At 38.2% G+C, this 24,026-nt stretch overlaps 1 protein-coding gene across 3 annotated transcripts in view; it reads left to right on the top strand.

The window, feature by feature from the left end:
• Window positions 1–24,026, top strand: part of LOC115215929 (sushi domain-containing protein 2-like) — a 266,474-nt gene that overhangs the window by 63,114 nt on the left and 179,334 nt on the right. For all 3 annotated transcript variants that reach the window (XM_036505806.1, XM_029785291.2, XM_029785289.2), the window contains exon 2: window positions 3,797–4,093. In XM_036505806.1, coding sequence (XP_036361699.1) covers window positions 3,797–4,093 — 297 coding nt within the window. The remainder of the gene's footprint in view (window positions 1–3,796; window positions 4,094–24,026) is intronic.

Raw genomic sequence — 24,026 nt, 5'->3', positions numbered from 1 at the left:
TGCTATTGCAAGCATGTTGAACAACCATATAGATGCCCTCGTGTGTGTGTGTGCACACGTGCATGCATGCAGACATGCAAAATGTGTACGAGCATACATATGTTTGTTTATATTTACATTGTGTTTGCATTTTTGTGTGTGAGCATCTTAAACTTCTAAGAATCAGCACAATCTATACCACCACCACCACCACCGTTCCATCACCACCTCTTCACCACTCCACCACTGCCACTTCTTCACCACCCCCACCACTGCCACTTCTTCACCTCTCTTCCCATCCTTAAATTTAAGAGGTCTTGTTAGTTGGGAAGAAGGAAGTGTCATCCATTGGCATTGCAGCTGACATTATTAAACAGTTACCCCCCCCCCCCCCCCCCCCCGCATGTAATCACTTCATTCTTCCACGATAATCAAAAGATCCTGTTTTTCTGGCAGAAATGGAAATACTTGTTGCTGTTATTATGTCCCTAGGTCAACCCTCAATAAAGAAGGCAGACATGGTCAAAGCCCTTCCAGCCATGACTATCTTGTCCTTTATTTTTTTTTCCCTGATATTACTATATCTAAAACTACATTATCCATAGCTTTCAATTAGTTAAAAAAAATTTTGTTGTTGTAAATGGTTTTGCAACCATTTGGTTTCAGGTTCCATACTGCTACACAGCTTCTTGGGCAAGTATCTTCTACGATAGTCCTTGGCCAACCAATGCTTGTGATCGACTTCAATGGACAGAAATTATGTAGTAGCCTATTGTGTGTGTTGGTGTCTTTGTGTTTGTTCCCCGCCTCACACTGCTTGATAACCGTTGTCGGTTTGTTTACATCCCTGTAACTTAAATCGGCAAATGAGACCAATAAACTTACATACCCAGCTTTAAAAAAAAAACAAGCATTGGGGTCAATTTCTGTAACTAAACCTTTGAAGGTGGTGCTTCAGTATGGCCACAGTCCAGTGACTGAAACAAATAAAAAGTATAACATTGCAATTTTAGAGAGATTTCACTGCTACTTCTAGCAGGTTAAGCAACTTTGTTGTTTTGTGTTGAGTGGATATCATATTATAGCAGAAGCTACCAGATCTTGAGCTTAGAATATTGACTAGTATTTCATTGTTTAATTGACAGTTTGAAAGTTGGTATACTCTTTACTCTTTTACCTGTTTCAGTCATTTGACTGCGGCCATGCTGGAGCACCACCTTTAGTCGAGCAAATCGACCCCGGGACTTATTCTTTGTAAGCCCAGTACTTATTTTATCGGTCTTTTTTGCCGAACTGCTAAGTGACGGGGACATAAACACACCAGCATCGGTTGTCAAGCGATGTTGGATGGGACAAATACAGACACACAAACACACACATACATATATATATATATACATATATACGACGGACTTCTTTCAGCTTCCGTCTTCCAAATCCACTCATAAGGCTTTGGTCGGCCCAAGGCTATAGTAGAAGACACTTGCCCAAGGTGTCACACAGTGGGACTGAACCTGGAACCATGTAGTTGGTAAACAAGCTACTTACCACACGTAGCAGTGCCTTATTTAATTGATGTCAATTTTGTATAACCTAAGCTACACCGGTACTTTACTCATTTGGTGTCATGTCAGTTATTTGGAAAATTCGTTACATAATAGATTAGGCCAGTACCACACATGGTTCAGTAGTTAGAGCGTTGGGCTCACAATCATGAAGTAGTGAGTTCGATTCCCAGACCACGCTGTATTGCGTTCTTGAGCAAGATACTTTATTTCACGTTGCTCTACTTCACTCAGCTGCAGAAATGAGTTGTGACATCACTGGTGCCAAGCTGTAATGACCCTTGGATAACATCAGTGGCATGGAGAGGAGAGGTTGATATGCATGGGCTACTACTGGTCTTCTTTAAACAACTTTGCCCAGACTTGTACCTCAGAGGGGAACTTTCTAAGTGCAATCCCATGTTTATTCATGGCCAGAGAGGGTCTCTACCCTAGGCCAGTACCATGTCAAATTTTGTTTTTGTGCCCCTTCCTTTTATTTTGTTTTTGACTTATTTTACCTTCATTTTCCCATCTTTGTTTGAATGTAATTCCAATAAGCTGTAATCGGGGCAATGCAATGTAGTAAGGTCTGAACTTATGTATGTACCATCTGTTGTTCATCACAACAACCACATATCGAAGCTTGTGCCCATTGTCCTCTGAACTCCATAACACAAGAGTTAAACAATTACTTTACTGTTTACAAGAGATCCTGTATACTTGTTACAGTCAGCCACACCAAGAAAACCACTGGATGTTGACAAATAAGAGCAGTTTTTAGTTTGCATCCTGTTGTACACGTTTCACTTAGCTTCAGATGAAGATCCTTAATCCACTTCAAATCAGTCATAACATGGGCGTATAATGAGAGACCGGGCTTTCACAATGGAGAAGGTGCTTCAGGCTCTTCAAGCCCACTCTGGTTAAGATGTAGGCTTCGTATATACAGGAGTCTGAGATTTGGATTTACAATAGTTCAGTTCCACTTCTCCGCAAACTAACTCTATTTGCTAAATCTGTTTTTCATTTTATTTTACTGTTTGACATTCATTTGTCCCTGTTTGCCTCTCAGTTTGTGTGTAGGGTGGTGGCAGCGGTGGTAGTGGCGGTGGCAGCGGTGGTGGTGGTGGCAGCGGTGGTGGTGGCGGTGGCAGTGGTGGTGGTAGTGGTAGCTCAAGTTTATATGTTTACAGTTGGATGGTGCCATTCATATTATTGTTTAACCGTGAAGTAGGAGTGGGTGGAGTCCGTTTCAGTCCAGCAAACTGGAGCAAGGGAAGCTAATGTGCCTTGCTGAGGAGTTTCCACTACACAAATGGCTGTAGTAACATTGCAAACTTCTCCTCCTGTTATCGGTAACCTCCATAACTACTGTACCACATACATAACTATTGTACCTCAGAATACAGAGCTATTGTACACAGCATACTATATAATAATGTACTTCATACCTGATGGCATATAAGATACACTTTCCTCCCTCAAGAATATCTCAAGAAATTCACCCAGGTACCGATAAACGAAGTTGGACCTCCCATAAGATTAATGTACTAAAAACTTTTGTTCTTGAGTATGTGCTGCAGAAATTGGTGTGCATCTAATATGCCCTCTGTGTCTTTTATTCTATCAAATATGGTATCTGATACAAGGTGACATTTGTTGCCATTGCCTAAACTAAATTCATAGCACTATATAATGCAATTTTTGTTCTTAGGTAGCAACTGTTAATCCCTATTTACTTACCCTTAGTAAGTATGAAAAATGGGTAATGTTTCTTTCAAACTTTGCTTTTGTTACATTTACTCAAACTCCAAAGAATCCCTCTTAACACATGGCTATGATGATCCTCCATTGCGCCTGCTCATGATCAGGGATGCATATATTGTCAAGGGACTTGTTCAAGTGGTTAAGGTCAAGCAAATGACAAGCAAATCTGTGTTATTGAGCAGAATATTTGCTCTAACAATATTTCTGCTTCAGCAATTCAGCGCTGAATCTGTCTGAAATGTAATGGAAAATAGGTCAGTTTCAAAACTTTGATGTGCAGGCAACAAAAGCAAAGTTTAAAGGGAGTAATCATTTCCTTAGACTTCTAGACAGAATCTAATAGGAAATAACACTTACTAACCAAAAACAAAAGAAGAAAGAAAAGAAAAAGAAAATTTGTTACACAGTATGATTTAATATGCTATATATGGTAATCTCTGCATTTTTTTTTTTTCATGTGCTTAACTTATGTTTTAATATTTTTTACATATTTCCATTTGCAGGTGAACACTAATGGAATAATATCATTCACTTATAAAGAAAGTTCATACACTCCTGTAGACTTTCCTCGGAATAATTCCTTCCCAGTGATTGCTCCATTTTGGGCAGATATTGACATTGAACGTGTCGGTGGTACTGTCTACTACTTGGAATCTAGTGACAAAAACTTGTTGGATTTAGCCTCAGCAGAAGTTCGTAAATATTTTCCCTATCGTAGGAATTACAATGCAAAGTGGATATTCATTGCAACATGGTACAATGTTGGACATTACCAGGCTAGTGATCATAGGAAAAATTTGGTAAGGAAAGAACAATCTGCTTATTGTTGATTTTTTTTTTTTTTTTTTTTTTTTTTTCCTTTATCACCATTCCTTCGATGCTGATAAAAAAGAAAATAATTGAGGCATTGTATTTATTATGAGTCTAAGATGTTGGATTATTGATTATTATTATCAAATCTTGCTAAAGCTCTTTAAAACCCTTTCGTTACTGTATTTCTTTTGAGATGCTCTGTGTTTCTTTCAATTGTTTTAAATATAACAAAGAATTTAGTAAAATAACTTAGTTATCATTAAGCTAGTGTTAGGAACATAAATTGTGACTAAGGTTTGGTGGAAGATTTTAATTTAAAAGTGATGAAAACAAGACATTTGTACTTAGAGCCAGAGCCGGTTTCAGCCGGGTTGGTAACAAAAGGATTAATGTGGACAAACACTCTTATTTTATATTTAAATGTTTTTTGTTTGTTTGGGGGTGGGGGTGGATAGGAAAGCTTATCATCTAGCTTTAAAAATATTTCCTTCTCTGTGCTCATTCGGTCTGCTAGAAATAACAGTCAAATTACACTCTACCATCATAGAAAAGGAAGTATGTATTGGTTTATGTAGTCCTTTATATGTTATGCCTGAGAAAAAAGATGGGATGGTCATGGCTGGAACAGCATTGATCAACATAATACTAACTGTAAAGCCATAACACTGATGCTAGCTTGGAAAAATGTATGTTGCTACTACAAGGGAGTATTTATGCTTACTTGACTTGGTAGAAATAGCTGTTAAATCATTTTTACACCACAGTTTTTTTTTTTTTTTTTTAAATACAACTGATAATGTAGTCTTAGATACACTATGTCTTGAAAAAGAAATGGTGGTGATCACAGCAGAAATGTCTTTAATTAAAAGCCAATTTAGTGTCAGAGCTAATTTGGGTTATATTCTTCCACCTTCCATTTCTCCCTATTTGAGCAAATCATCTTGTTTCCTTGGGTCACCAAATTGTGTCCCAAGGTCCTGCATTAACCGAAGTTCCCAGTCGTTCCATCCTAGAAAGTCCTCTCATTGGAATTCCCTACCTGCTCACGTTTTTTTTTTCTGCAGCCATCAGCATGTTCAAGAAGAACCCATAAACCATGTCAGTCTCATTAGTTTTAAAAGAAGGGTGAGGTGTAGGTGGAGGAGAAAGGTCAATGAAGTCCATGGGCCTAATGCCACCCTCTAGAATAGTAGTTCTTAGATTTTGGTAACATGTCACTCTTTACCAAATGACATTTTACAAACACCCTGTCCTATGCCTTGCAAAATGTAAAGCTGAATATTTTAATCAAACAGAAACTAATCTTTATATATAAAAGTGAGGTTGTGTGCTGTCTGTCTCCTACGATTTAGATTCCTAACTACTCCCACATTTTGCAGTGCAGTTTAACCAAAACCGGGTATCTTATAGTCGTGATTCATATCGAGCCCTTCTGGGTATTAGCGCGTGTCTACGATGAGTCTATGATTTTAAAAAAATTACCATCATTTTTTCCATTTTAATGCATTTTTTCGCTATTATATAAGGGAATTAACTCTCTAAAAATGTCTTCGATGAGTCAACGATTTAAATAAAAATTTACCATCATTTTTTTCCATTTTTAATGCATTTTTTGCTATTTTTTGGCTATAACTCTCTAAAAATGCTTATATAGTTATTTCCCTTACAAACCCGAGCAACGCCGGGCGATACTGCTAGTTTTGTATAAAGGTTAAGTAATTATTTCTTATGCTATTCCATCTATTGTATGCCTCTTTTTAGATATTTGCATGGTGTAGTGCCTCCCTTTGTTAAATTTTCTTGGAAATTACTAAAGAAGGGAAAGATTTACATTGTGAAATTATATTTATGCCCATAAATTATATAATGCACATAAATAAAATACTATTAGCATTATTACCAAGTGTTAATGAATCAAAATTACTTGTAGGTGTACAGGCATACCTTGGCTTAAGTCGTTTTGATCTAAGTCATTCTCAATTATACATCAGTTTTCAAAAATAATACATAGAAAAATAAAAATCAAGTTAAGTAAATTTTACTTGACTTTACGTCTGTCCTCCACAAATATTGCAATCGTAAAATCACTAGAAAACCATTAAAAGCACATAAAATCATGTTACTGTACAACAAATAAGAATAAAAACATATAAAATCATATTAACAGATGTACAATAAATGTTAAGGCACACACCATAAAGTAGTGTAGTTTTGTGAATGAAATCACATGTACGTATTGGTAAATTAAAAAATTTTTTTTTTTTTTACTATTGCAAAATAATAATGATGATTACTTAATTTGTTTTTTAAGCTTAAAAAGGCTTTTATTTTTACCATGTCTTATTGCAAACCGTCAAATGTAAATATTGTACATAATTCCTCATCTCTTAACCCTTTAGTGTTTAAACCGGCCATATCTGGCCCAAATATTCTACATGTTTTATAGCCTCTCACACCTGACCTACAATGTCATGCTAAAAATAAACAATCACATCACTGAAACCTCAAAGCTATAAGATAATGCATGATTAATTCAAAACAATTTGAGTGAAAAAGTATTATATTTAACAGAGTAATCTGAACACTAAAGGATTAAATATACAGAACTGAAATAAACATTGTGTTTGAGAAAGTAATCTGGATGCTAATATATCTAAGAATCCTTATGATACCACTAAGCACCCAGTACCATCACCCCCAAGCGCTCTCTTGTGAGGTTAAGACCAAGAAAAACCCATGAAAGATGAAATAGCAGCCCATGGTGCTGGCCCTCCCTCCCTCCCCCTTCTCTACTGTTTAGTCAGGGAGGGAGACTGGTACATACTACTTCTCTACTTTTTCTCTTGGGCTTCCAAGACTGGTAGGGGTAAAAAGGTGAAGAGCTGGGAAAGAATATCTTCCGATCCACCAATCTGAACTGGTCCTTTATTTTAAGAACCCCGCTGAAAGAATGAAGGGCGAAGTTGACTCCAGGAGGATTTGGGCTGTGTGTGCAGAGAGCTGGAACGGATCCTACAAAGCATTTTGTTTTATGCTTTCATGATTCTACCAATTTATTGCAAATATCTACATAGGCGCAGGAATGGCTGTGTGGTAAGTAGCTTGCTTACCAACCACATGGTTCCGGGTTCAGTCCCACTGCATGGAATCTTGGGCAAGTGTCTTCTACTATAGCCTCTGGCCGACCAAAGCCTTGTGAGTGGATTTGGTAGACGGAAACTGAAAGAAGCCCGTCGTATATATGTATGTATATATATATATATGTGTGTGTGTATGTTTGTGTGTCTGTGTTTGTCCCCCTAGCATTGCTTGACAACCGATGCTGGTGTGTTTACGTCGCCGTCACTTAGCGGTTCGGCAAAAGCAACCAATAGAATAAGTACTGGGCTTGCAAAGAATAAGTTCTGGGGGTTGAGTTGCTCGACTAAAAGGCGGTGCTCCAGCATGGCCGCAGTCAAATGACTGAAACAAGTAAAAGAGTAAAAGAGACTATACACACACACACACACACACAATTATATATGCATGCATACCCATATTTATATATTAAAAGACTCATTCACCCAGTGCATACTCCAACATACATCCTGTAGTTACAGTGTATTTGTGTATGTTATACTTCTACACATAGACACACATCCACGCATGCATATATACATACATACATACACATGAACATCCTGTCGTTAGCTTATGTTTTACTTACACCCTCACATATATCTACACAGTATATATGTGTCTGTATATACATACAGCATGTATGCGTATCTACATACATGCACATGCACACATGCTCATATATATTTACACACACTTCATGTACACTACTTCCTGTAGTGTATTTGTGTGTGTTGGCTTCCAGATGGGCGTTAACTTCTCTTATTGAGAATCAGTTATGCAGTAACTATTATGTCATCCCTTAGTCGCTACCTTATCATTGGTGAATGTCTTAAGTGCTTCTAGACTTCAGCTCATTTACAACATAATTAGTTTGGTTCTATTCTCTGTGTGTGTGTATGTGTGTGGTGGCGGATAAGGGCTTTGTATGTAATAGTGTTACTGTATCTTTATTATTAGTTTGTTTTTCTTTTTCCTTTGGAATTGGGGCTAAAAATATTTGGAAAATAAACTAAAAAAAAAAACCATGACCTGGTGGCCATTGGTTGTCTTTCATGCATTGAACTGAAGGAAGTCTCGATGCCAAAAGTATTTTAACTGGTTTGGCACCAATCTGTCTGAGACCACCACCACTGTGTTGTTGTTGGTTTTAAACTTCATATTTTAAAGTTATTGAGATTTACCTATTTCTTTATTACCCACAAGGGACTATACACAGAGGGGACAAACAAGGACAGACAAAGGGATTAATTGGATTACATCGACCCCAGTGCATAACTGGTACTTATTTAATTGACCCCGATAGGATGAAAGGCAAAGTCGACCTCGGCGGAATTTGAACTCAGAACGTGGTGGCAGATGAAATACGGCTACGCATTTCGCCTGGCGTGGTAACGCTTCTGCCAGCTTGTTGCCTTTGAGATTTACCATTAACAGACTATAGAACCTGATGTGGCCCCTGGTCTTGCCAGTTCCTGTCAAGCCGTCTAGCTCATGCTGGCATGGAAAACGAACATTGAATGTTGATGATGATGATGATGATGATTAAAGCACAGGTGTGACTGCATGGGAAGAAGCTTACTTCTAGGTTCCATCCCACTGCATGACACCTTGAACAAGTGTCTTCTATTATAGCCTCAGGCTTGTGAGTAAATTTGGTAGATGGAAACTGAAAGAAGCCTGCCGTGTGTGTGTGTGTGTCTTTGTGTTTATGTTTGTCCGCCATTGCTGTTTGACAACCAGTGTTGGTATGTTTATGTCTCCATAACTTAGCACTTTTTATGCTTATTTTATGTTAATTAATGTTCCTTTAAGTTTTATTTGTATTAAACTATTTGCTATGCTCTTGTAATACAAATAATACAAGTATCCACAATATTTTTTCTTTCTTTTCTTATATTAATATATAAATATATATATATATATAATATGAGGGAATATTATTCCAAACTTACAGGGAAAAATTCAATTTAGAAATACTAAATCAAATTTCACAAAATATAATATATATATATATATATGTATATTTATATATAAAAATGGAACAAAGATGCAATAGGGGACATTAAAACGTTTGGACAGATAGACGATACAAAGGCGAACAACAATTAGGACAGGCAAAAAAAGACGGGTCATTCTTGGCTTTCTTTCTTCAGTCAAGAACCAGAAGTCAAGACCATTTCGGAGAGTTACACTTGAGGTGGTTTGATATAGTTGTCCCCCAAAAAGTCTAAGCTAAGAGCATTAGACCCTTTTGTAAGAAAGCTAGCAACTGTGTACGGCAACAAAGACAGAAAAACAAAGAAACAAACAAAACATGGTACACAATTATGAATACAACAAGAAATAACAGGCGTCTTTCGACTTTATATATATATTATATATATATATATATATATATATATATAGATGTACTCGCATAGCAAGTGATTTGATCTGAGATCATGTGCTGAAACGAAAACAATTGCAGCGTGGAAGGTGTTTGTAAGCCATTTAAGAAACACACAAAATTCCGTTCGATTCACTTCAACATTTAAGTTTGTCAAAATATTTTCGTCACTTTAAGACCGCGACCTGTTCACTGACAAAAAAATGCAGCACGGATTTTTGCCAGTGAACAGGTCATGGATTTTAGCGACGAAAATATTTTGACAAATTAAACTTAAATGTTGAAGTGAATCGAACGGCTTTTGTGTGTTTCTTAGATGGCTTACAAACACCTTCCATGCTGCAATTATATATATATATATATATATACACACATACACATACACACACGCACACAAACACACACACACACAAGGGGGTGTTGAAAAGTTCCTGGATTTAAGGGTATCATGAAAGGTCTGGTTGGAGGTCCAGCCTTCCAAGTTCTTTTTCAGGGCTTAGAAAAACTGAAGGACCGCTGCAATAAATGTGTGAATCTGAGAGGGGAATATGTTGAATAAAATTACGATTAACTGATATGCCTGTATTTTCTTTTACCCAAAGCCAGGAACTTTTCTGTATGCCCTCGTATATTACTAATAGCAACAGATTTCTTGTATGTTTTATTTTGTGTTTGATGATTCTGAATGAAAGGAGTAATGCACATGGCCTTTGCAGGTCCTTCACGACTGGTATTGTTAAAGGCGGTGAGCTGGCAGAATCGTTAGCACGCTGGGCGAAATGCTTAGCGGTATTTCGTCTGCCGTTACGTTGTGAGTTCAAATTCCGCCGAGGTTGACATTGCCTTTCATCCTTTCGGGGTCGATAAATTAAGTACCAGTTAAGCACTGGGGTCGATATAATCGACCTGATACCTATGTCTGTCCATGTTTGTCTCCTCTATGTTCAGCCCCTTGTGGGTAATAAAGAAATAGGTATTGTTAATGTTCTGTTTCAACTGTTCCAAGTTGAATCTGTGAGACATGCACAGGCAGGAAATACCACTGGGATAATGCTCCAAGTGGTGTAAGCACAAGGCCATTCTAACTATATATTGTTATATTGTAACAGTAGGAAAAGCTGAGAGGGAGAGAGCGAGAGAGACTGCACAGCTGTGAGTTAGAGGCTGGAATATCTGTAAGTGGCTTTTCTCTGGTTGCAATCCAGAATATCAACGTCTGTAGTAGCAACAGTACTGTCTCCAACGTTGGCCTCACTTGAACTTAGTAGATCGTCCCAAATTGTTTAAGTATTATCTACTTACCATGCGAGTTTCACATGGGAATATACAGGAGGTTTTCTCTGTTGCTTTCCTTCATGGTTTTGTTTTTCTTTGTTTTACAAGACTCCATCTTGTTTGACCAGGTAGAAATAAGCTTTCCCCTCATGCCCAAAGCACTCAGAACATATAAACTTGAATAAATATTGCCAAGTTTTTCTCCAACATATATATATATATATATATATATATATATATATCATCATCATCATCGTCGTTTAACGTCCGTTCTCCATGCTAGCATGGGTTGGACGGTTCGACCGGGGTTCTGGGAAGCCAGAAGGCTGCACCAGGCTCCAGTCTAATTTGGCAATGTTTCTACAGCTGGATGCCCTTCCTAACGCCAACCACTCCGTGAGTGTAGTGGGTGCTTTTTACGTGCCACCTGCATATATATATATACACGATGGGCTTCTTTCAGTTTCCATCTATCAAATCCACTCACAAGGCTTTGGTCAACCCGAGACTATAGTAGAAGACACTTGCCCCGAGGTGCCATGCAGTGGAACTGAACCTGGACCCACATTGTTGGGAAGCAAGCTACTTGCCACACAGCCACTCCTGCAACTATATATATATATTTCTGTGCATAAGTTATTAAGAAGTTTGGTTTTTCAGTCATAAGGTCTCTGGTTCAATCCCACTGCTAGGTACCTTGGGCAAGCGTCTTGTACTATTTACTGCTAAGAGTCAGTACAAGTCTTGTGAATGAAATTCATTTGGTGAATTGTGGGAAAGGCTGTTGATGTACCATTATTCAAAGACCAGTCCTTGTCATGCAGTTTCCTGAGGATTACCATTTAAGTAAGATGAACAAATGACGCACTCAACCGTTGAAATACTACAGGAAAATCCATGTGTGTGGAATGGGGGAGGGAGGTGTACATTTAGTGAACAATTTTGTATACGAGTTGTTGTTAGTGAAGGCAATGTGTCATTATAGTTGTTTGTCATCTGGTGGTGAGCTGCTAGAATTGTTAGCACACTTGGCGAAACGCTTAGCAGCATTTCGTCTGCCTTTACATTCTGAGTTCAAATTCCACCAAGGTCAACTTTGCCTTTCATCCTTTTGGGGTCAATAAATTAAGTACCAGTCGCATACTGGTGTTGATCTAATCAACTGGCTCCCTCCCCCAAAATTTCGGGCCTTGTGTCTAGTGTAGGAAAGAAAAAAGAATTGTCAGCACACAGGGCAAAATGCTTAGCTGTATTTCGTCTGCTTTTACATTCTGAGTTCAAATGTTGCCAAGGTCAACTTTGCCTTTCATCCTTTTGGGGTCAATAAATTAAGTACCAGTTGCATACTGAGGTTGATCTAATCGACTGGCCCCCTCTCCCAAAATTTCAGGCCTTGTGCCTAAAGTAGAAAAAAAGAATTGTCTGCACACAGGGCGAAATGCTTAGCAGTATTTTGCCTGGCTTTACATTCTGAGTTCAAATTTTGCCAAGGTCAGCTTTGTCTTTCATCCTTTCAGGGCCAATAAATTAAGTACCAGTTGCATACTGGGGTCGCTGTAATTGACTATCTCCCTCCCCCGAATTTCAGGCCTTTTGCCTATATAAGAAAGGATTATAGTTGTTTGTGAGTTTGCCAAATAGCTTAATTGTTTGTGGGGTCAATGTGGAGCCTTCTTTTGTCTGAGTTGTTTTAGTGACCTAGTTTGTGCAATAGATGACTTTTTTTGTTTTTTTTTTTCATAGTGAGTTTACTATGTGACATAGTTGTCTGTTAGTGATGGCAATGTGACCTAGTGAAACAGCCCTGTTGTTTCTTGATGCAGTTGTGACCTAATTGCTTCGCTGATGAGAACACTATGCCACCAGTTTCTTTGTCCACCACAAGGTCCAGTCCTTATTGCCCTATGGTGGCTTGCACATGCCTCAACGACTGAGAGCTTGTCCAGCAGAGTGCAATTTTCTGGTGGGGTTGGGGCTCAAGTGAAAGGATAACAACCAGATTCATAGGGACCAACTCTTCTACCTACAAAAAACAATGTTACCAGAGTGTCAATGACAATTCAAAAACTAACAAGACTTGGGAGAAAAAGGCTTTACTGCCCAGCAGAGAAAAGTTGCCAATCACTTATGCTCCTTAGGGAACAAAGGGTTTAAGTATTTCCTGGTACCTGTAATATATGACCTATTCGGTAATGATTGTGTGACCAAGGTATTGGGTGGTGTGACATTTTCTATCACCAGTAATATGTTACCTATCTTTGGTTATATAATGGGATGGTGTGAACTGTTTCTTTTAATTCTATTAATATATAACCTAAATGTTGTTAGTTTTATTAGTATATGACCTAGTTGTTTGTTAATGGAGGTTTGTGTGACCTAATTATTTGCTAGTGAAAACTGTTAATGAGATTAATGAAACCTAGTTGTTAAAGTAAGAGCAGTGTTTTACCTGGTTGTTCCAGGTATTTAGAAATAGTTTATGTGAGCGAATCATTTACTAGTTTGGGTACTGAGTAAGCTAACCCTTTCATTACCAACCCAACTGAAACTGGCTCTTGCTCTGAGTACAAATGTCTTGTTTTCATAAATTTTGAATTAAAATCTTCCATCAAACCTTAGTCACAATTTATGTACCTAATACTAGCTTAATGATAACTAAGTTATTTTACTAAATTCTTTGTTATATTTAAAGTAATTGAAAGAAACACGGAGCATCTCAAAATGAATACAGTAACAAAAGGGTTAATTGTTTGAGAGGATAATGTATGACCTGGGAGTGTTATGATAAAGGCAGCATTGGACCTGGTTGCTGAAAATGAGACCCTTCTAATGTAACCTGGTTGTTTGATAATGATATAAGTTTGTGATTGAGTTGTTTGCTTGTCATTATTATTATTGTTTATCCTTCACTTAGCTCTGACGAGCAGATCTATGGTGACAGAGTTTCAGACTTCTTTTGTCATTAATCTTGTTTATCATTCGGATTACTCTGTCAAATTTAATGCTTATTCATTCACGTTGCTTTGAATTAACCAGGCATTATCTTGTAGCTTTGCGATATCGATGATGTGATTGTTTATTCTGAGAACAATATTGTAGGATAGGTGTGAAAGGCCGGATATAGCCAGTTTGAACATAAAATGAGCAGAATATTTTGTCTGGATATGGCCAGTTTAAATGCTACAGGGTTAAACATTTTATCTAGGATTACAATTAAATGCACAAGTCTCTGATATCCAAGAAGCTAAAATGTATCATCAGAAAGGCACACAGGAGTTATGATCTGGATGCAGCCTGGCCCCATTAGAGTGTCAGAAGTTAAGGACTGAATCACTTGACTGAGTGAGGTTTCTTCTCTAAAGCCCTTCGGGTGGTCAACTCTCTTGAGAGTTTCTTACCATTGTTCATTAATCACTTGATGATGATTACTTAGCCTCTAACTAATCAAAAAAATAAAAAAGTAACTTAGATATCATCTGGCCAGCTGGGTCTGCCTTATAAGTGCACCTGTATAAGGAACTTTCATAACCCCAAGTAGATCCTCTGGATTGAGTAACAGAGGCACCATATTTGTGTGTCACATTACTTTTTTTCTCCCATTTCAAGTGGAGAAAAGCTGAAAGCAGACAACAATTGGGGAATGTGTGTGTGTGTATATGTGTATATATTTACTATTGTTACTGTACCAGCCTATCTAATCACAAGTGTGATAAGCGAGTGTATTGTTGACTAATTAACCTTGTTTTGTAGTTTTACATATTCACACACACATACACACACACACACACACACACACACACACACACTTATTTTTTGTTTTCTGTAACATCCTTCACATTGACTTGAGGAACTCATATCAGTGGATTCAAGTCACAAGTTCAAATCATCATCATCAACTACATTTAATGTCTATTGTCCATGCTGGCATGGGTTGGTTGGTTGGTTGGTTTGACAGGGCCTGGTGACCAGCAGGGTTGCATTGTGCTCCAATGTCAGCTTTGACCTGGTTTCTATGGTTGGATACATTCAAGATATATCATCTGTTGTGGACTTCACAGGTCCTTTTGTTGTAATTCATTACTTAGCACACAAGCATAGCCTTACTGGCATGAGAAAAAACATTTGAGCAAGGTCGTTGCTAGTGTCGCTGGACTGGCTCCTGTGCAGGTGGCATGTAAAAAACACCATTTGAGTGTGGCCTTTGCCAGTATCACTTGACTGGCCCTCATGCCAGTGGCACGTAAAAGCACCCACTACACTCTCGGAGTGGTTGGTGTTAGGAAGGGCATCCAGCTGTAGAAACTATGCCAGATCAAGATTGGAGCCTGGTGCAGCTATCTGATTCACCAGTCCTCAGTCAAAATCGTCCAACCCATGCTAACCCATGGAAACTGGATGTTAAACAATGTTGATGATGATGATAACATGCAGTAAAGAAAATCACCAATTTCTGTTATTGCATATATATCATGGGTTTTATGGCCAGATGCCCTTTCTGTTACCCACTGCTCTTCAGTACAAAATGAATGACCTTTTTATCTTGCCATCAACAGTAGAAGTTGTCTGTGGAAACACCATAGAGTCTCTTATTATACAGAATTACTGTGTAGAACTCCCATCTCCTTTGCTCATGGCCTTCATTTCTGGTGTAGCTTATACGACAGGATGTTCTTTCTATCATCAATCACTTACATGTAACCAATCAATACTCTTAAGATTAAAATTGATCTGTGACCCAGGATTGTTCTGATTATGTGTTCATTGTAAGGCAACGAGCTGGCTGAAATTTTATCACGCCAGGTGAAATGCTTAACGGTATTTCGTCTGTCTTTACGTTGTGAGTTCAAATTCCGCCGAGGTTGACTTTGCTTTTCATCCTTTCAGGGTCGATAAATTAAGTACCAGTTACGCACTGGGGTCGATGTAATCGACTTAATACCTATGTCTGTTCTTGTTTGTCCCCTCTATATTTAGCCCCTTGTGGGTAATAAAGAAATAGGTATCTCATCTGTCTCTACGTTCTGAGTTCAAATTCCACTGAGGTCAACTTTGCTTTTCATCCTTTTGGGGTTGATAAATTAAGTACCAGTTACACACTGGGGTTGATGTAATCGACTTAATACCTATGTCTGTTCTTGTTTGTCCCCTCTATGTTTAGCCCCTTGTGGGTAATAAAGAAATAGGTATTTTGTCTGTCTTTACGTTCTTAGTTCAAATTCCACTGAGGTCAGCTTTGCCTTTCATCCTTTTGGGGTCGATAAATTAAGTACCAGTTGTGTACTAGGGTCAATCTAATTGCTTGGCTCCCCCCCCCCAAAAAAAAATTTGGGGCCTTGTGCCTGGAGTAGAAAAGATTATGTGTTCGTTGTTTTTACTAGCCCCCCCCCCTTTTATGGTGATTCTTTCACTGCCCTTGTTCCTTCCCAAAATTCTTCTTCTCTTTCTGCTAGTTTTACTTTTATTAAGTTAGTGTTAGTCACTTTGGTTTGGAATCTTACTGTTTGGTTTATTCAAAGCATCATTGGCATGTTTCATACCAGTAGATTCTTTGTCATTTGGCAAGAATCTCTTGTTTTAGTCGTTCTTTAGTTTCAGATACATCTGCTTTTGTTCCGTTTTCTTGCTTTTCTTTCTTTTTTTTTTTTTTAACCCTTTAGTATTCAAACCGGCCATATCTAGTCAAAAGTATTCTACCTGTTTTATGTTCTAACTGGCCAGATCTGGTCTCTCACACCAGCCCCACAATATCGTTTTAAAAATTAACAGCTACCTCATCAAAATCTCATAGCACCAAGATAATGCCTGATTAGTTCAAGGCAATGTGGATGAAAAAGGATTAATTTTGGCAGAATAATGCAAACACTAAAGGGTTAATATTGCTTTGTTATTGACTTCATTGAGAATTGAGAGATCTTTTCTCTTCTGTCTCTCTTTCTTGGAATATTTATTTTCTTACTTAGATTTTGATACCCTTCAGTAAGATTTAACCCTTCAGCATTCCAATTTCTCTGTCAATTGTAACACATATTTATTCAGCGTTTTGAATTAATCATGCATTATCTTTTAGCATTGAGATTTCAATGATAGTTTATTCTTCGAAGGATATTGTCAGGGAGATGTGAAAGGCTCATGGACCAGGCAGAATATTTTGAGCTGGATATGACCAGTTTAAATGCTGGAGGGTTAAGGGACTACCCAGTCCCCTTTGAATCCACGATGGCTGTTGCATATATTACTCTTTTACTCTTTTACTTATTTCAGTCATTTGACTGTGGCCATGCCGGAGCACTGCCTTTTTAGTCAAGCAAATCAACCCCAGGACTTATTCTTTGTAAGCCTAGTACTTATTCTATTGGTTTCTTTTGCTGAACCGCTAAGTTATGGGGGCATAAACACACCAGCGGTGTTGGGGGGACAAACATATACACACACACACACATACATACGTATGTATATATATATATATATATATATATATATATACTAGCATGCTAGCACGGATGTTAAACGTTGATGATATATATATATATATATATATAATATATATATATATATATATATATATACTAGCATGCTAGCACGGATGTTAAACGATGATGATATATATATATATATATATATTATATATATATATGAAAAAACAAACGACAGGCTTCTTTCAGTTTCTATCAACCATATCCACTCACAAGTTCATCTAATTTGGTGATGTTTGAATTTGCTTAAATTAAGCCTGCAATAATCAAATTTTTTTTTTTATTGTTGAGTTTTATCTTTCAAAAGTGCTTTTCTTTACTCATAAGAATAATAACCGTACAATTATTTATTAAATTATACTCAGTTTGAGTTAAAGATAGAATGTTAACTTCTCATAGGGGCCAGTTTGCCAGCTTCATGACATTAATGCCCCACTTGGATGGGATGCTAGTCTATCACAGGAACACTCCCTTTTGCCAGCTGAGTGGACTGGAACAACATGAAATGAAGTGTTTTGCTCAAATACAAATACACAACACATTGCCCAGTCCAGGAATCGAAACCACAATCTTATGATCATGAGTCCAACACCTTAACCACTGAGCCACGTGCCTCGTGCCTCCCAGTGCTCAGTTTTAGAGCGCCCGGGATATAATTTTCACTTTCAGGGTTCCCCGTTTTAAAATCTTCGTCATTTTCCCTTTAATTTATATTTTTCTTTTGTGCAGTTTTAGTTTGGTTTATGTTGGTCACAACTGTCCATTTGTCAGGTTTAGGTTTATCATATTTTGTTATTTATTTCCTTTGTGTTGCAGGTCTTGGTTTTATCTTCATGAATTTGCAATACTTATATTGTTGTTATTGTTAGATATTCTGTATTCATCACTCGGTGTATGCCAACCCCCGTTGCTTGCGAAGACATGTTGGGGCAAGCAAAATCGAAATTGAATTGAACCAGCCAGGACCCCTGGTCTGGTGGTACGTAAAAAGCACTATCCGACTCGTGGCCGATGCCAGCGCCGCCTCGACTGGCTTCCGTGCCAGTGGCACGTAAAATACACCAATCCGACTGTGGCCGTTGCCAGCCTCGCCTGGCACCTGTGCAGGTGGCACGTAAAAAGCACCCACTACACTCACGGAGTGGTTGGCGTTAGGAAGGGCATCCAGCTGTAGAAACATTGCCAGATAAGACTGGAGCCTGGTGCAGCCTTCTGGCTTCCCAGATCCCCGGTCGAACCGTCCAACCCATGCTGGCATGGAGAACGGACGTTAAATGATGATGATGATGATGATGATTCCTTCTTTTAAATGTTCTATTTCAAATTCTGCTATTTTTTTCCATTCTAAGAATGGTATCCTCTTCATTAGTTTGTTGATAGGTCCACCAGTACATCTAGATCTGGCTGTTTTCTTTCCACATTTTATATGGACATCATATTGTGTGTAGAATTCCGCTGAGGTCAACTTTGCCTCTCATCCTTTTGGGGGTCAATAAATTAAGCACCAGTTGTGTACTGGGGTCGATCTAATCGACTGGTCCCCTCCTCCAAAATAGAATCCTTGTCTCATGTCATTTTTACTTTTTCTGTGTTTTTTGTGAGACTCTATGATAAAAGTCTGATCCTGTATCTAAATTATCATCATCTTCATTTAATTCCAATTGGAATTAAATGAAGATGATGATAATTTAGTGGTTAAGGTGTTTATTCTCGTCCTCTTAGCATTTAGGTTTCTCTGTGAAATGTATTGCTTATTCATTCATCTTACTGTGAATCAATCATGAATTAGTTTGTTGCTTCGAGATATCAAAGATGTGATTGTTTTATTCTTTTGCTCTCTTACTTGTTTCAGTCATTTGACTGTGGCCATGCTGGAGCACCGCAATTAGTCGAGCAAATCGACCCCCCAGGACTTAGTCTTTGTAAACCTATATTGGTCTCTTTTCAGGCGGCGAGCTGGCAGAAACGTTAGCGCTCCGGGCGAAATGCTTTGCAGTATTTCGTCTGTCGTTACGTTCTGAGTTCAAATTCCGCCGCGGTCGACTTTGCCTTTCATCCTCTCGGGGTCGATAAATAAAGTACTAGTTTCACACTGGGTCGATGTAACCGACTTAATCCCTTTGTCTGTCCTTGTTTGTCCCCTCTATGTTTAGCCCCTTGTGGGTAGTAAAGAAATATATATTGGTCTCTTTTGCCGACCCGCTAATTTACAGGGATGCAGTCAAGCGATGTTGAGGGGACAAACATATACACACACATATATACATATATATGATGGTCTTCTTTTCAGTCTCCGTCTGCCAAATCCACGGACAAGGCTGTGGTCAGCTCGAGGCTATAGTAGAAGACACTTGCCCAAGGTGCCAAGCAGTGGGACTGAACCCGAAACCATGTGGTTGGTAAGCAAGCTACTTACCATACAGCCACTCCTGCACCTATTTACTCTTCTACTCTTTTACTTGTTTCAGTCATTTGACTGCGGCCATGCTGGAGCACCGCCTTTAATCGAGCAACTCGACCCCGGGACTTATTCTTTGTAAGCCCAGTACTTATTGTATCGGTCTCTTTTGCCAAACCGCTAAGTGACGGGGACATAAACACACCAGCATCGGTTGTCAAGCGATGTTGGGGGGACAGACGCACAAACACACACACATACACATGCATACATATATATACATATATACGACAGGTCTGTTTCTGTCTACTAAATCCACTCACAAGGCTTTGGTCGGCCCGAGGCTATAGTAGAAGACACTTGCCCAAGGTGCCACGCAGTGGGATTGAACCCGGAACCATGTGGTTGGTAAACAAGCTACTTACCACACAGCCACTCTAGAATGGCATTGGAGGGTAAGTGTGAGAGGCCAGATCTATCCAGCTCCAATGTAAAGCAGGTGCAATATCTTGGCCCGATATGGCCTGTTTAAATGCTAAAGGGTTGAAATGTCCCTTTCCTGATTAAAAAACCTCAGGTTGAATGATACAATTTTTATTTGAATTATTCAGCATATTTTGTGATTAATGCTGTACTGCAGTCTGACATTGATACGGACTGTGCTTCGACGGTCTTGTGTAAGAATGTTGGTTGTAATAAACATTTGTAAAACATCATTTATATGTAGTAAATATTGATAGTTTATTGTGTTTGTTCATTCATGTTATTGGATAATTTTCTGAGCAACAATTCTGTCTTCTCGTATGTTATACATACCCCTGTGTTCCCTCCTTTAACCCTTTAGTATTTAAACCGGCCATATCTGGCCAAAATATTTAATCTGTTTTATGTTCAAACTGACCAGATCCAGGCTCTCACACCTACCCTACAATGTTATTCTACATTAAGTAATTACACCATCAAGATCTTGAAGATATGAGAAAATGCATGATTAATTCAAATCAATGTGAATCAATAAGTATTATGTTTGATAGAATAATCTGAACACTAAAGGGTAAACGTCCCCTGGTTGTTGTTGTTACTGTTATTATTATTATTATTATTATCATCATTATTATTATTAAGGTGGCAAGCTGGCAGAAACATTAGTACACTGGGCAAAATGCTTAGTGGTATATTGTCTGTCTTTATGTCCTGGGTTCAAATTCCGCTGAGGTCGACTTTGCCTTTCATCTTTTTTGGGTCGATAAATTAAGTACTAGTTGTGTACAGGGGTCAATCTATTCAACTGGCCCCCTCCCCCCAAATTTCAGGCCTTGTGCCTAGAGTAGAAAAGAATTATATTTTAAGGTAGCGAGTTGGTAGAATTGTTAGCATCCCGGGTGAAATGCTTAGCAGAATTTCACTCATCGCTATGTTCTGAGTTCAAATTCCACTGAGGTCGATTTTGCCTTTCATCCTTTCAGAATCAATAAATCAAGTACCAGTTGCATTGTGGGGTCGACTTAATTGACTGGCCTCCCCATCCCCTAAAATTTCGGGCCTTGTGCCTAGAGTAGAAAAGATTATTATTATTATTATTATTATTATTATTATTATTATTTGTTATTATTAAGACAGTGAGCTGGCTGAATCAGTATCATATCAAACAAAATACCCAGTGGCATCATTTCTTCGAGTTCTTTTGTGTTCTGAGTTCAAATCTCACTGAGGTCAGCCTTGCATTTCATCCTTGTGGGGTCAATAAAAGAAGTACCAGTTGAAATCTGAGATTGCTGTAATCAATGTACTCCCTCCCCTCAAAATTGCTGTACTTGTATCAAAATTAGAAAGAATCATCATCATCAGCATCATCATCATCATCATTATTATTATTATTAGTAGTAGTAGTAGTAGTTGTAGTAGTAGTAGTAGGAGAGTATTGAATGTAAAGAATAAAAAGTTTTGAATGGTACAACAATGCACTATAATATAAAAATAAAAATGGACTGTATACCTGTTGTAATTTAGTTATCCATAGTCTGATGATATTTTGGAATAAAACCGATTATAGCAGTAACTCCATTTAAGAATATCCGAAGAAGGAATTGTATCCCAAAATATCATTGGACTAAATTACAACAGGTATATTCTCTTTTACTCTTTTACTTGTTTCAGTCACTTGACTGTGGCCATGCTGGAGCACCATCTTTTAGTCGAGCAAATCGAACCCAGGACATATTTTTATGTAAGCCCAGTACTTATTCTATCGGTCTCTTTTGCCGAACCGCTAAGTTCCGGTAACGTAAACACAACAGCATCAGTTGTCAAGCGATGTTGGGGGGACAAACACAGACACACAAACATATACACTCACACACACATATACATATATATATATATATATATATATATATATATATATACATACACATATACGACGGGCTTCTTTCAGTTTCCGTCTACCAAATCCACTCACAAGGCATTGGTCGGCCCGAGGCTATAGTAGAAGACACTTGCCCAAGGTGCCACGCAGTGGGACTGAACCCGGAACCATGTGGTTCGTAAGCAAGCTACTTACCACTTTTTTTTTAATATTATAGTGCATTGTTGTATCATTCAAAACTTTTTATTATTATCAGATCGATGAATTATCTGAATCGTTTGAGAATCAAACAAAATGATGCCCTTTGGTATTTGTTCCAACACTTTTATACATTCAAGTCCCTTAATGACAGACTTTCTTTCCTTTCCAATCTTTCCACTGTCGGTAAAATACAATTCTCTTCGAAGAGTGTTGGTGCTGTTGTAGCATTAGTGCCAGACATTGAAGTTGCTGTTAAGATACGTTTATATATATATAAGGAGTGGCTGTGTGGTAAGTAGCTAGCTAACCAACCACATGGTTCCGGGTTCAGTCCCACTGCGTGGCATCTTGGGCAAGTGTCTTCTACTATAGCCCTGGGCCAACCAATGCCTTGTGAGTGGATTTGGTAGACGGAAACTGAAAGAAGCCCGTCGTGTATATATATATATATGTATGTGTTTGTCTCCCTAGCATTGCTTGACAACCGATGCTGGTGTGTTTACGTCCCCGTCACTTTGCGGTTCGGCAAAAGAGACCGATAGAATAAGTACTGGGCTTACAAAGAATAAGTCCCGGGGTCGATTTGCTCGACTAAAGGCGGTGCTCCAGCATGGCCGTAGTCAAATGACTGAAACAAGTAAAAGAGTAATATATATATATATATATAATTGTAGTAGTGGTAGTGTTGGTATTGTGATGATGTCGGTTGTTGTTGCTCTTTATAACAACAACTGTTATGATTTCTGCTTTAGTTCATCTTCTATATTTAGTATCTGTTGTTTATCTCTTCAGCTGCACAACATTCCAGCTAACAGTTACATACATACATATATATATATATGTGTATTTATATATAGCCACCACTGCCATCGCTGCTACTAGCAGCAGCAGTGGTAATATACTGAGGGGCTCTGCACCACTTTCGTGGAATTTCCCAGCATCCTTAAAGATATACTATATTTAGATGAAGGAAGGCTGATAGTGTGGGGTGGTAAAGTCCCTCTCCTCCTTTACCAGTTTGTAGTAAATATAGTCGGGGGCTTGGTGTAGCAAGATGGAGGTTGAAGTTATATGATGCGTGTAGCTGTTTAGCATTAGTGTGTAAGGTTTGGAGTTATGTCATTGTATAGTTTGTGTGTATGTGTGTGGTGAAGTTTGTATGTGTGTTGTGTAGCTATGAGGGAGCGAGACAGACAATAGGGAGAAACTTGAGTATAGTCAGAGAAAACCCTCAACTGTTATCCTCAGAGGATCTTTTTTGAAGTACATGAGTATAAACCTTTCAGACCAAGCATATTTAAAGAAAAAAAAAATGAAAAAAAATATTTCTAAATTCATCATTTGTTGAACTCAATACATGGAGTAGAGTACATATATTCATTCAAAGCAGATTAATTATTTCATTACTGCTACTATGGGTTTTCCCCATTAATGCATTCCTCTGAAGTCTATACCCAGCTGTCTGTCTGCCTGGCATTGGATTAATCAGTCTGTCTTATATATGTCATGCTACTGGACCTTCATCTCCTGGTGGAGGCATAGGAGTGCCATTATGACATACTACATATCCTGGGCATGTTTAGACTTGATGCGGTCCATTTCTCTCTGAGCTTGCACACTGCTGATTTATTTGAGAGAGAGAGACTAACAGAAAGAAATAAAGAGAAGAATTGAATTCAGAGAGATCTGATACGCTTTATCA

The sequence above is a fragment of the Octopus sinensis genome, linkage group LG9 (assembly GCF_006345805.1).
Source record: "Octopus sinensis linkage group LG9, ASM634580v1, whole genome shotgun sequence".
Classification (NCBI taxonomy): Eukaryota; Metazoa; Mollusca; class Cephalopoda; order Octopoda; family Octopodidae; genus Octopus; species Octopus sinensis.
The sequence above is the reverse complement of the archived record's forward strand: the minus strand, read 5'-3'. Positions and strand labels throughout refer to the sequence as shown.